The sequence below is a fragment of the Diadema setosum genome, chromosome 11 (genome assembly GCF_964275005.1).
Source record: "Diadema setosum chromosome 11, eeDiaSeto1, whole genome shotgun sequence".
Classification (NCBI taxonomy): Eukaryota; Metazoa; Echinodermata; class Echinoidea; order Diadematoida; family Diadematidae; genus Diadema; species Diadema setosum.
The window spans coordinates 20995452-21009143 of NC_092695.1; the positions used below are offsets into that span (position 1 = coordinate 20995452).

The window sequence follows — 13692 nt, forward strand, 5'->3', positions numbered from 1 at the left end:
GACATTTGCGCTTGCGACAGTTTCTACAGTCTTATTTTCTCCAAGGACTTAGGGTTAGGGTCGTGATAGGGTTATAGGGTGTAGCTTGATGTGAGGATTAGGGTTAGGGTTACGTTTGTGGGCAGAATTAATGTTTGGCTTAGTGTGCAAATTTTTCATGGGAGCAATTGTTGCAGGAGCAAATGTCATGGTAATTGAATGCAAATACGCAGTGTGGTATGAAAAAAACAAAGAACTGCATAATTTGCTATCTACCAAGGAGAACTGAGTGTTTTAACTGAAACTTCAGTTGCACTTCAAACTAGTGTCTATGAAAACACACACACATGTACACACACACTTACACACACGCTCAATCATTTTTTTGTAAGTTTGCATTTGCTTTGTGTTCTACATGTATAATGATTGTATTCATGTGAACCACTCAAGGGTAGATAATATTATGTGTTTTGCTATGCTTTAGGGCTCACATGGGTAAATAATTTGCCATAGAGACATGTGTTAAAATTCACAATTCAAAAAATTCTGTAAAATAGCTGGAAGAAATGAGGTGTTTTATCTTCACTAACCTGGATAAGTGCTGTATACCCTTTCATCCATCAAATTTCGAAGGCGGGTTCTTCAGCTCAAACTCTGTCCAAGTGTCCGCAAAGCCAAGACTACAAGTTCTTTTCACTCAAAAAGTCACCTATTTTCTGTACATGCACCAAATGAAATATAGTCCCTTCAAATTCCTTGAGAAAAGCTTTCATCTTCCAACCAAAATGCAGTTTGTAGAGGAATTCATACTCAATATCTGCAGCTATTCATTTTTTTTGCCAAACTGCATATCTGATTTTTAAATATTTTTTTCTTCACTAATTTGGTATCTTTGGTACGAATTTGTGAAGCGGTCAGGGACATTCCATTTTATTTTCAGGTGTGAGCCCTTTATGTTGTTAATCATTTTTGTTTTGTTATGTTTTTTTTTTTTCTCTCCACAGCTGAGAGGAAAGCTGAAAAGTTGGCAGGGAAGGGCAAGCCAGGCACTCCCAATGGCATGATCAATGGCAACAACAACGACACCAAATCGGACCCGACCTGGATCCATGAGATATTCCAGGGGACGCTGACGAATGAGACGAGATGTCTATGCTGTGAGGGGGTGAGTTGGTTACCGCCGATTGTAGACCACTGGGACATGTGTTGTTCATGTTTGCCAGCTTCACAACAACTTTTGGGGGCTCCAGAGACGTCTAGATACTGATTCTGTTCATGTGCAATAGCAGACATAGATGTCAAATATCCCGGCAGGTTTCCTTGAATCTGTTCTGTGAGCATCCTACGCGTGTATACAATTCCTCCAGAAACTAACCCATAACTGAAGTTAGACAAAACCAATCTGTAACAATGCCAGGGTCCCACGTGAAGGCCCTTGAGATACCATTGTGACTGGGAAGGTTACTTTATCGCAAATTGTGGACTACAATTTGGAGGATCTCTTCTTATCCACAAGTGGAGCAAACTCGGGGTTCTACAAGTGTAACCACATTTGTTAATGCTGGGTTCCCACCGTTATGTGATCTGCTGCGCATGCCATGATTGACCATTTGTAGCTGATCATAGAATTTTTGTTTAAATGTCTATCACAATTTGCCCCATGATTGAAACTGTGGTCTTAATTGTTGAGTAATGTGGTCATCTCATCAGATATTGAGGTCAGTCGTGGCAATCACTTTGATCTTACACAATTTTTGAACTGTCCAAAACTTTTCTTAAACAAAACAGAACTTCCAAAATCAGCTACTGTACTGATGGTAAATCATTGCACGCATAGCGTATGGCACGGCAGTGGGAACCCAGCATAATGCGTCAAGTTTCATCCAACATGAACATCCTGTATTTCAAATTGCTCTCTTCTTTAACATTCATTCAAGTCATGCCTTTTTTTTTCACCAGGTCAGCAGCAAAGATGAGGATTTCCTCGACTTGTCTGTGGATGTAGAGCAGAACACATCAATTACGCACTGCTTAAGGTGAGGAATATTATTTATTGCAGAATCTGAAATTCTGTGCAGTTACATGGATTTGTTCTCACCCTCTTGCAATTGGATTGCAATACTCATGAAACGGGATACTTTCATTTGCAATGCACGAAGTATGAAATACATGTACAGGCCTAGTGTAGAAAGAAAGAAGAACCTGCTGTTCACATTTTTTAATTGGAAGCACAGTGTAAAAAATGCTGATTATACTCCATGAGGATTGTTTTGAGGTAAAAATGATAGGTATTGATTTCAAGTGAAGAAAAAAAAAAATAATAAATGCAAACTTTACTCCTGTGCATGAATGGTACAGTAAATACTACTTGTATGTGCAAGGACTAAAATGAAGAGATAAAAAGCACTTCAGAGATATTAGAGCTTAAAAAAAAATCTAATATGGAATGACTTCCAAGATGAGTTCAGCTATTTAAAAGCAAATGCACATCAGCAATGTGAGGCAACAGGTGTGTCATCAGACTTTGTGTGTTGCCTTTACAAACAAAAATGAAAATTCTGTCGTAACACATTTCCTACATGAATGAACGCATTCGTATCAGCATGGTGTATTAGAGAAAAACTTGGCAAAATCAGGTTGATATCAAGATTAAGCTATGACGTTCTAAAGCTAGTATTAAAATCATGCCATGTTACATCATTTTGTAAAACTGCTGTATGTAAAAGTGGTTCACAAGGCACAAGGAAGTTTTCATGAAAGTGAACAGATACTTATATTGTTTACTGTCAATGTGAGTGACAGTGCAGTATTTTATACATTACTTGAAGAATGTCAAGGAGGTCGTGTTTTGTGTAATGACAAAAATAAATTGATGAACAAAGAGTAAACTTTGTGTCGTTTTGTGTACACCACAGATGAGCATAGTGTTAAAGGCTTCGCAATATTCAGTTGATGTAAGTGAAGACCCTCTTGGTAGCTTGTGTGTCAATGTGTGTGAAATCGGTGTGACAAAAGAAAAACAAATGAAGGAGAAAATAAAATGGCCCTCTTCTCTATATTTGAGGCGGCAAATTCTGACTTGTAGTCTCGTATATGGAAGGGTGAATGGTTGTTCATGGGGTACGTGTGAATGCAAGCTTCTCTTTTATACCAGAAACCCCCCCCCCCCCCACCCAATTAAGGAGTGACCACTTTCGTATTTATCCCTCACTGAGTGAAAGTGTGTCTCACTCATGTACACAAAACACTTGGGCAATCCCAATGCCAGAGAAAAGGTTTCACCCCTCAGCTTAATTAAAAGGGGAATTCCAGACAATTTTCATAATTTCACATCATGTAGTACATAAATTGACAGCTCCATGTATAGACATGTGGAATTTATTATGGTCCTTGAGCAAAGGAAAGAATAATATGAAAAACCTAAATCAGATTACACTGAAAAAGGATGATGACATAGGAGGCTCACATATTTCAGAACTGTATCAATGTAATTCCATTACAGTGTTGCTTGCTTAACAAGTTCATCTTTGTGGAATTCACAAGTTTACATGCTTTCTTCTTTTATTGTGCTTCCTTGAGCCCCAACTCATGCATTATTATGGTGAAGCTGCCATGTCATTATCCTTGTTTAATTGTGATTTGTGATAAATTTTGAAAGCATTCTCATTCCTCATGCCAGTCACTATAACTTCTGAAACTCCGTACCCAGTATAACCAATTTATAAGTTGTTCATTTATATAGAAGTCTGAAAATCATCTCCTTTAAAGCTTTGATTATGTATGTACAATGCTCACTACTTTCTGATCCCCTTGTGCCGAGGACTTGGGGACATGGCAATCATCAGTGACCCACAGATAATATATTAGTAACCATGCACTGCGGATTCGTGGGATCCATTTCACGCCTTTGTGGTGCCATTGTCACATCTGATGTTTCCTTAATTTCATGTCCTTGTTGGCGAGACTCCAGCCAGCGAGGAGACGAGCTTGCTAATTACACATCTGGACTTCCTACATTAAGAGAGGTCCTTCCTGCCTGCACAATATGATGGTGTTTCATAGATCATTTGATTGAATAAAGAACAGAAAGAGATAGATAGAAAGATAGATAGATAGGTGCATAGACAGATGGATGAATAGACAAATAGATAAATTGATGGATAGATTTATTGGTAGAGCGAGAGATAGATAGATAGAATGAATGATAGAGTAATTGGTAGATAGATAAATAGATAGATGGAGGGATGGATAGATAGATAGATAGATAGATAAATAGTTAGATAGATGAAATATAGGGTTCTATAGATATATAAACATGAGTATGTGTACTTCTTTTATGTTAAAATCACTTTGGTGCACGTGCACAGTATTGTAGGAATTGCCCCATACTGATCTAGTTAGGGCAGAGATTAGTCCAAGATCATAAGATGTAATCTAACTGGGCAGGAATGAGTTTAGCGTTGCAGTTCTCCACAGGATGTGGCATTGACTGTTCAGAGGAAGTGGAAGAGCGCCCCCTGGAGACCACTGACTCTTGGCTGGTGCTCATGAATTTGAAGTTTATCCAGTTGCCATCAATATAGATGAAATGGTATTGCTTCCATCCTCAGGGAAGGGAAGAGGGAAGAGTGGTTTTAGTTAATGATAAAGATGGCAAAATTTGAAGCACAAAATGTAAGTTGAGCTTTTTATTTCAGTGTATCAGTTATGATTTTATCCATGTAAATTTCTTTACTTCAGTACTGATTCCATCAGCCATATACAGAGCTGATTTTCCTGCTATAGTGTAAATTGATTGATTGTGCATTTCATTTATAAATAATTAGCTCTTGATTTAATACTTCATGATGTGTTTTTATGTTTCCTTGTGTTGTACTACAGGGGTTTCAGCAATACAGAGACACTGTGCCATGAATACAAATACTACTGTGAGACGTGTTGTAGCAAACAAGAAGCACAGAAAAGGTAAGGATACCAACATCTTGCCCTCTTCCTTCATTCATCGTTTTTCTTCCCTCTCCTTTTTGAGGCCCTCTATATCCATATATATATATACATATATATATATATATATATATATGTATGTATGTATGTATGTATGTATGTGTGTATATATATATATATATATATATATATATATATTTTTTTTTTTTTTTTTATGTTGAGTTGGCAATGCTAATGGAATAAGCTTTTAGTAAACCAAAATATATGTTTGTGTTTTGTCTTTTGATAAGTAAAGATGATTAAATCTAGGAGGAAAATGTGTATGACAAAGCTAAAAAGAATGTGAGTGTTAGTGGGACAAGGGGTGACAAACCCTGTCAGTGCTGGATTTGTCTAGGGAAAGAGGGAAATTCTTCAAATCTACTTGACAGGGTAGTGGGCAGTGTCGCTCGCTGCTACCTCCTGTACTCCCTACCAATCTGCTCTGATATTTCCTCTCATAATATATCTTTCTCATGGGTCTAGGGCAATTACCCCCTGGGCAATTACCCCGCACCCTTCCCCTGGCCCTAATCCTGATCCTGAATCTAATTCTAACCCTAACTCAAACTCCTAACCTGAAACCTAATCCTAACCCAATCTTCACTCTAACCTTACCACTAACCAGTATTTAGGGTAATTGCCCGGATATGCTTTCTCATTGTTCCTATTAAAGGGATGGTAAAGTTTTGGTTGAGGTGAGGGATTCAGATTTTTACTTTTTGCGAGATAATTACAGGTGTAAAAACCACTTAAGAAATTTTAAAGAGCATACAATTCAAAGAGGAATTTAATGTTTATTTGTTTTTTAAAAAATGGTTTGGAAATAGCTGAAATATCCGAAAACAAAGTAAAACAAAATGGTCCTCATAAAAGGTGGGTCCCACCTTTTATTAGCACCTCTTTGTTTCTGGATATCTTAGTGATTTCGAAACCATTTTTTCATCAAATAAACTTTGAATTCCTCTCAGAGTTGTATGCTCGTTCATATTTCAAAAGAGGTTTCTCATTATTTCATTAACAAGTTGGAAACCTGAAGCCCAATCTCAACCAAACCATACTATCCCTTTAGAGCAACAGCGGCAACATATTAGACATACAGTTTGTAGTGGAACTGACAGCTTTCTTTGCCGTCTGCTCTCCCCGTTTCAGGATGCAGGTGAAAAAGCTTCCGCAGCTGCTGGCTCTCCACCTAAAACGCTTCAAGTACATGGAGCAGTCGCACAGATACACCAAGCTTTCCTATCGAGTCGTGTTTCCCCTCGAACTAAGACTAATGAACACGGTAAGTACAATATTTTGTACCTTGGGGGAACTCGCGTGATGGTGCTGCCTCAACCATCCCAGATGAATTTGAGTTTAGTTTGGTTTGGTGGGTTCATTGAGTAGCTTGCTGTACAATTGACAATCGCTGATCCTAGTTTTGGAAGTCATTAGCAATGTGTAGAGTAGTTCACACATTTTTATGCCTCCGCCAACGAAGTGGCCGGAGGCATTATGTTTTCGGGTCGTCCGTCCGTCCGTCCGTCCGTCCGTCCGTCCGTCCGTACGTCCATACGTCCGTACGTCCGTCCATACGTCCGTCCCGTTTTGTTTTTGTCGATATCTCAAGAACCGTGAGGTGGTTTTGCATCAAACTTGGTATGAGGGTATATCCTGGGGGATAATACTTTGTTTGGATTTTAGGGTCATGGGGTCAAAGGTCAAAGGTCACAGGTTATTTTGTGAAAAAAAGGTTGAAATTTCATGTTTTTCTCCATATCTCGCAAATGGTTCAAGGTATCTTCATGGAACTTATTATATATGCATGTACTGATGGGCAGTGATTATCTAGGGAAGTTGGGGGTCATGGGTCAAAGGTCAGGGGGTCAAAGGTCAAGGTCAACTCCTCAAAATATCACTGCTTTCCTTATATTTATGCAATGCCTGAAGATTTTTTTTTTTAACTTGATGTATGCATGTATAACCCAATATATATTCTGTGGGAAGTTTCTTGCCAAAAGGTCAAAGGTCAAGTGAAAGTGCTAAATTGCACTTCCTCCATATCTCAAAAGTAACTCAAGGTATTATCATGAAACTTACATATTTATGCATGTTCTACCTAACAGTGATTCTCTTTGGAACTGTGAGGTCAAAGGTCAAAGGCCAGGTTTAGATAATACTATTTTACCAATTGATACTGAAATTATACTTTTTCTCAATATGTTGAAAATTACTCAATGCATAAACTTATAAAAGGGTCAAAAGTCAAGTAAAAATCATCAGTTCCTCCAAATACCTGCACTCTGACATTTTAATCATTCATCCAATTGAACCTAATTCTAGGAAAGTGAACATTCAGCACATTTGTGGCAAACCTGTCATTTTAATATTTTGCCAATTGTATGAAACTGTCATCACACATTGTCAAGACATTGCACTATAGACCTATTAGGAGAACCATGCATTATTGTGGAGGCATACACCAGTCGCCGTAGCGACATTTCTAGTTTGAAACTCTACATGAATTTTTCTTCAATCGTATTTGAAAAGATTCTTATTGTAATTTATTAATTTTTTTTTTTCGTTATTATTATTATTATTTTTTTTTTTGTGTACTGTCTTTTGGAATTATTTCTCTGTGTACAAAATGTTTCATCTTGGAAAACCTAGCATTAAGTCATTACAACTGGCTGGTAACACACATCATGAGCTCTTGCTGAAATCAAAAGTTTCAAGACTCATTCAAATTAAAAGTGTAGCCTGGCTATCTGTTTTGTGTGTTGATAATGATACTTGAGAGAAATCAATCGCAAAGTACAATGACTTAAAGGGATGGTATAGCTTTGGCTGAGGTGGGGCTTCAGTTGTTTGTTTGTTTTTTTGTGAGATAATGAGAAACTACTTTATGAAGTATGAAAGAGCATACACTTCTAAGAGGAATTCAAGGGTTATTTGATGAAAATCAGTTTTGAAATGGCTGAGATATCCAAAAACAAAGTAGTCCTTATAAAAGGTGGAACCCACCTTTTATTAGGACCATGACCAAAAACTAAACCATCCCTTTAAATATGGTCTTTGAGCCATATCATATATTGAACCACGAACTATGCAGTTTTAAGACAAGAAAATTCACTCCCACTACCACCCTCTTCCTGGTGAAAGGTGTCCTCCAGTTTTTCCTTCTCACTTCTGAGTGACAGCAAGGTGATCCGTTCCGTCGTCTGGGAACTCGTTCAAGAGCTCCAAATCTGATCCCGCACACACGATCTCGTTTCATGTCACTTTAATAGCAAGACCGTAAAATGGAAGATTTATTCTGCTCTAGTTCTCCCGGGCTGTGATGTGATGTGAATGCGAGTGTTTGGATGTATCGCCTTTGCACTATCCCCCTGTGATCAGAGTGCTCCACAGTGCATTATTACCCTGGTCAATGGAATCTAACCCGCATCCGAATTGCACTCACTCCATCTCCGGAGGGGGGAGGGGGGAGGGGGGAGGGGGGAGGGGGGAGGGATGGGCAGGGGCAGGGGGCAGGGGCACTCCAGTTGGGGAGCCACTATATGCTGCTGTACACTAGATAGATCCAGCCACGATATGTTCAGCTGCCAATTTGAGGGCCAGTTGTTGTACACGTGGGCGAAGGGAAGCCTCACATATAATGTGTCATGCTCAAATGTCTCGCTAAATGGATAACGGCTGAAACTCTATAATGGTTGTCTGTAGCCAGAGGCCAGGGTACCGTTCTTAAAAGAGCCATGTAAGGCATCCTCCTACGTGCAACATACACCGGGGAGAGCTCTTACAAATCTAGCAGCATTGCTCGGAGGTGAAGGACGTGGAGTAATGCTTTTAACTTTTGTTCTCTCCTACAGAGTGATGACGCCGAGGCACCGGACAAGCTATACGACCTCGTGTCTGTCGTAGTGCACTGTGGCAGGTAGGACACGATTACTACTAGTAGTTTCCGACACAGCAAGCTCGATTGAGAATAGGGCCTCCTGCAATTGTACTTGATGTTTGTGCAGCTCAAGTATTTGTACGAGTGTTTGTTGTAAAAACCAGAAACAAAATACAGAAAGCCAGCAGCAGTCAGTGTGGTTAGAAGACAGTTTCAAGAGAAGCTTTTCCCCGGGTCCTCCATTCGTAGAATGTTATTGATACTTGAAGCCAAAATGTCTCAAACTAGAGTGCGTGACAAACACTTAGCAGTACTTATGTGTTTGGAGAAAATAGGGTATCATGTTTGTGCTGCATCATTGAAAAAGGTCAAGGTGCAAGGATGTATTACCACTCATCATGGCAATCGCCCTTTTATTTCATTTTTTTTTTCGTCTGTTGCTTTACACGCTTCAGAATCTGAAATGCATCAGCAGGGATCAAAAGCATTAGACATCTCTGTTAGATCTGCATCAGATTTTATTTTAGTAGTCTTATGTTGTCTAGACTGGGACTGCTTTCCATCGAACAGTAGAAGAGATACTACAGAACATAAATAGAAACCCCGGGGGATATTGCGAAAAAAAAAACAAACTTGGCAAAACATTGTATGCATTGTTATAGCTTGGGGTCTAGACCACAATCAAGGTGAAATAAATGGTATGATTATTGTAATCATAATCAGTGTTTATGGAGTGAGATGTAATTACCAATACCTAAAATTGATGTGGTTGAAGATGAATATATAGTAATACTCCTTTTCTTTTCTCCAACAGTGGTCCTAACAGGGGTCATTACATCACAATAGTCAAGAGCTTTGGGTTCTGGCTCCTCTTTGATGACGATATGGTGGAGGTGAGTTCAACTTTGTTGCATTAGTAGACATCTTTAGGCAAAGGTTGAATTAAAGGTATTATTTACCATTTGCAGATGAAACAAAATCCCAGTTTTAGTGCTTCAGAATAGTTCCGGAATGTGAGTTAGGGATAGAAACAACCAGTGTGAAAATGTTAATCGGTGTGATCAATATTAAGTATTGTTTAGTACGTCAAATGTGAACAATAGTTATGATAAAACTGTTCTAGACTAAATTGTCTACAGTTGTGGTTTATTGAGAAAAATGCTGATATCTTCTTTCCACATTTTAGGCTTTATTGTGAATTTTTTATGTAGTGGGATATTTTGTTATACAATATAACCTACACATATGCATCAAATGTGATAACTCGAACATTTTTAAAATAACTGCTCCCAATGGTAAACAGTACTTTTAATTCCATCAAAGCCAAGGGCATGGCCATTATGTGCAAAGCAAGAAGAAGACTTGAAAAAATTGAACTGTGATGGTAGAACAACATACATGCCCAACATTACGTCCAACCACGGAGTTGTGAAGAGGAAAGAGGAATCAGTTTGTGCCCATTAGATGGCGAAGCAGACTGTTACTTCATCCATTGTTCATCAGTGTCATTATCAGCTGTCTTTAGTTGATATGATAATTCATTGACTCTACAGATGCCAATTTCTATTAAACCCACAATCTACATGATAGACCAAGATGAATTTCACAGTGGCAGCTTGGGGCTTAGGAAAAGATAACCGTGATCCCCCCCCCCCCCCTCTTTTGCAAAATACAAATACTTATAGTTGTATTTCTTGAGGTGGCGCATCATTGGTAGTAGATGGCTGAGACTTTCGTAGCAAAAAGAAAATGGTAGGCAAACACACAGAAAAGATGACTGAGATTTCACCTCAGCATGACTCTATACTTGTACTGTGGATTTTAAGTGTTCATGAATCCAACTCCTTACAAAGCGATGACTTTCTATGCATGAAGATGCATTCTTTCACATGCTTTAATGAGGAGAGTTACTCTGCTCTATCATTCAAACTAAGTGCAGAAATGAGAATTTATTTTGTTCCACTGTACAAGAAGAATATACATTTAAGTGGGAATGATATCCTTACTAGCTTAGTCTTGAAAATATTTGTTGTTGCGAGGGGGGGGGGGGGATGCTGGTAAAAGATGAAAAATAATTTGCAGTTATTTGCTGTCATTTTCTTTGGGGAGAGGGGTTGTTAAAAAACTTATTTTATCCTTACATATGTATGTTTATATATGCTTGTTTGCCCTACAACAGAAAATTGAGGTCTCCAGCATAGAAGAATTCTACGGACTTGCCACGGAAGTGCAAAAGAACTCGGATTCTGGTTACATTCTGTTCTACCAAGCGAGGGAGTTGTAGAGGAACTCGGACCGGACCGGCCTGTCATGTGATGGCATTCATTCGAACACAGACAATCGTCAAGCAGACTCGTTCGAAATATCTCAGTCGTCGTCACGCTTCTGTTTGATATTCTTCGGCGTGTCGTGGCCTCGTCTGATCCTTCTTCTCGACATCCCGAGAGTCACTCATCATCAACGGTCTCTTTCTGCAGTCTCGGTCACCGTCTCGCTGGGCTGCCGTTCCGTCAGTAGATGTGCCAATGCCCAAATAGATGTCTGACATGCATCAGGATCACCAAACTAGTTACAAAAGAATTAAATACAACGGACAACATATTGATGCTTCAGGGTTTATTCAATGACCTGTTCATAGTTTTAGCACTGAAGGCAATTTTCTATCTCATTCATGCGTTAGTTTTGAGAGCTATTACAGATTTCACGGAATGGAGAGGTATTCATATGTGATCTTTTAATCCTCAGCTGATGCATGCTCTCATCAATATCTTTAATAACAAGCGATGAAATGTTCATGTTGCACTTTTACACTGCAAGTTTACTCAAAGATTCTGTCAAATAGTTATGGTGATGCAGACCGGACAAGCAATGAAAAATAGCCAAGAGGTCTCTCGATCTTGTTTGTTTGTGTGTTTGTTTATAACGTGGCAAATGATTTCTACGCAGTGACTCATGTGGATCAAGAAGTGATACAAAGATGTGGAAATGCATTTATGAATCTGAGAATTCAAAAGACTCCTTTATGACTGCCCAGCATTTAACTATAACAGAGCTTAATGAAATTGTCGATTGTATTTCACTCCTTGTCAACCCTCCCTCAAAGTTCAGCAGGTAGTGCAGTCTCCCCCATTTGAATGAAACTTGTTCGTACACTCGAGAAACCTCGTACGCTGCACCCTTCTTCCTTTTGATCCCACTTTTGATCCCGTGCCAGTACTCACCCCTGGTCACTGTCTCTGCAGAAAGAAAGTTTGCAATATACAGCATGCAGATGCATCCCTCGGCAAGACTTGTCCATGTTGCTCTAAGTAATTCAGATATTGCAGGCTTGATGCACCGGCCATAATGTGTGCACGCGGCACTTGTATGTCTGTGGCGCGAAAGAGGTCTGAGCTGTTGAGACTAATACCTCGTTAACTTATGGAAGTGACTGAGCAGGATGTGAGTTTTGTCTGGAGAGCACATTGTACATGAGGTGTCAGGTTGTACAGAATCACTGTCTGACTAGTCTGTATATATAGACCCAACAGTGGTTTTTTTTTTCCTTTTTTTCAGCCATATTTAGAGATTGGGGAGTTTAAAAAAAAATGAGGTATCAAGAATATAAATATTGTACATATCTTGTAAATCACAGAACTATTTTGTAGTAAAATGCAAGAGAAATATAATGAAATAGAGTGAGAGGAGATCCACAAAAAGGTATTATTCATCTTGTTTTCTTTTCTCTTCTCTTTTATTGTTCAACTTGTGTCATGGTGGCAGAATGTTGTAGACACAAATTTGAGTAGGTTGCTTTATATCTTCTCTGATTATGTTTATTTAGCAATGCATGCTATTTCTGTTGCATTTCTTGAGCATATTATTTCAATTACAGAAAAAAAAAAACCCACAACAAATGATGAATATGCAACTAGAAAAGTCTAAAGGTAAAGAGAGTGAATTACGTAATATATGTTTTCTGTTCTGTCTGCTGTTTATAGTCACATAGTGGCAAAGACATGACAAAGAAAATGTGATTTGTTTGTTTTTGTTTGCAAGTAGCATCATAATGAGTAATGAATGGGTATTTATTCAAACCAGAAATATAAAAAGAAAAAAAAAATTGCTCTTTCTTTCTTTTCTCTTTTTCTTCTCTTGCTTTTATTGTTTTTATTTCAACATTACTGTGTTGTGTTGCACAGTCAGTGATGATGTATGTAATTTCTTTGAGCTCTTCAGGTATCCCCCAAGTAGATTAGAGAGAGAAAAACCTTGTCTTTTAGTGCAATCATAGTACAAGAATGCAGTAGTGTGAGAGAGGGAGAGAAAGGAAGAGAGAAGCAGAGAGGGCGAGACTCCAGTACAGCGTCATTTGTAGCATACAGGGAGTGCATTGAAAGCGAAGGTACAGTTGGCATTCTGTGATACGGGGATGAGGAATATGCGTGCCGCTTTGGGGATCTTTAGAATCTTTCTGTCATTCACCAGAGAGCCATTACTTCATGGGATGACGCTAAACATTATTTTCACATACAGTCAAACCTGCCTTTGCAGCCACCTGTCCATAGCAGCCACCTGTCTGTAGTGACCACCTGTAGTATGTGACCACTAAATATCTCCCCCTCCCCCCCCCCCCACTCCGAGAAAGTTACGTCAAAGGGGATGGCTAGTAACTGATCAGTGGGAATGCTGGGGGATGATTGTTCCAATCCTTGTGGGATTCATTTAAGAGTACATTATGTATCTAGTGTTGTGTGAAAATTATTTGCTTCAGAATGGCCTCATATTCAAGTAATGTGCAGTTTAATGTTTCCAGGATAGCATGCCTGTACAGTGATGGGGCGATTAAACTGCACATTACTTGAATATGA

At 38.9% G+C, this 13692-nt stretch overlaps 1 protein-coding gene across 1 annotated transcript in view; it reads left to right on the top strand.

The window, feature by feature from the left end:
- LOC140235522 (ubiquitin carboxyl-terminal hydrolase 12-like) overlaps nt 1-12416 on the top strand; it is a 32173-nt gene extending 19757 nt beyond the window's left edge. Inside the window, exons 5-11 of the mRNA XM_072315544.1 lie at nt 984-1144; nt 1939-2015; nt 4861-4944; nt 6115-6247; nt 8817-8881; nt 9657-9735; nt 11022-12416. Coding sequence (XP_072171645.1) covers nt 984-1144; nt 1939-2015; nt 4861-4944; nt 6115-6247; nt 8817-8881; nt 9657-9735; nt 11022-11126 — 704 coding nt within the window. The 3' untranslated portion in view covers nt 11127-12416. The remainder of the gene's footprint in view (nt 1-983; nt 1145-1938; nt 2016-4860; nt 4945-6114; nt 6248-8816; nt 8882-9656; nt 9736-11021) is intronic.
- Nucleotides 12417-13692: the final 1276 nt, after the last annotated feature.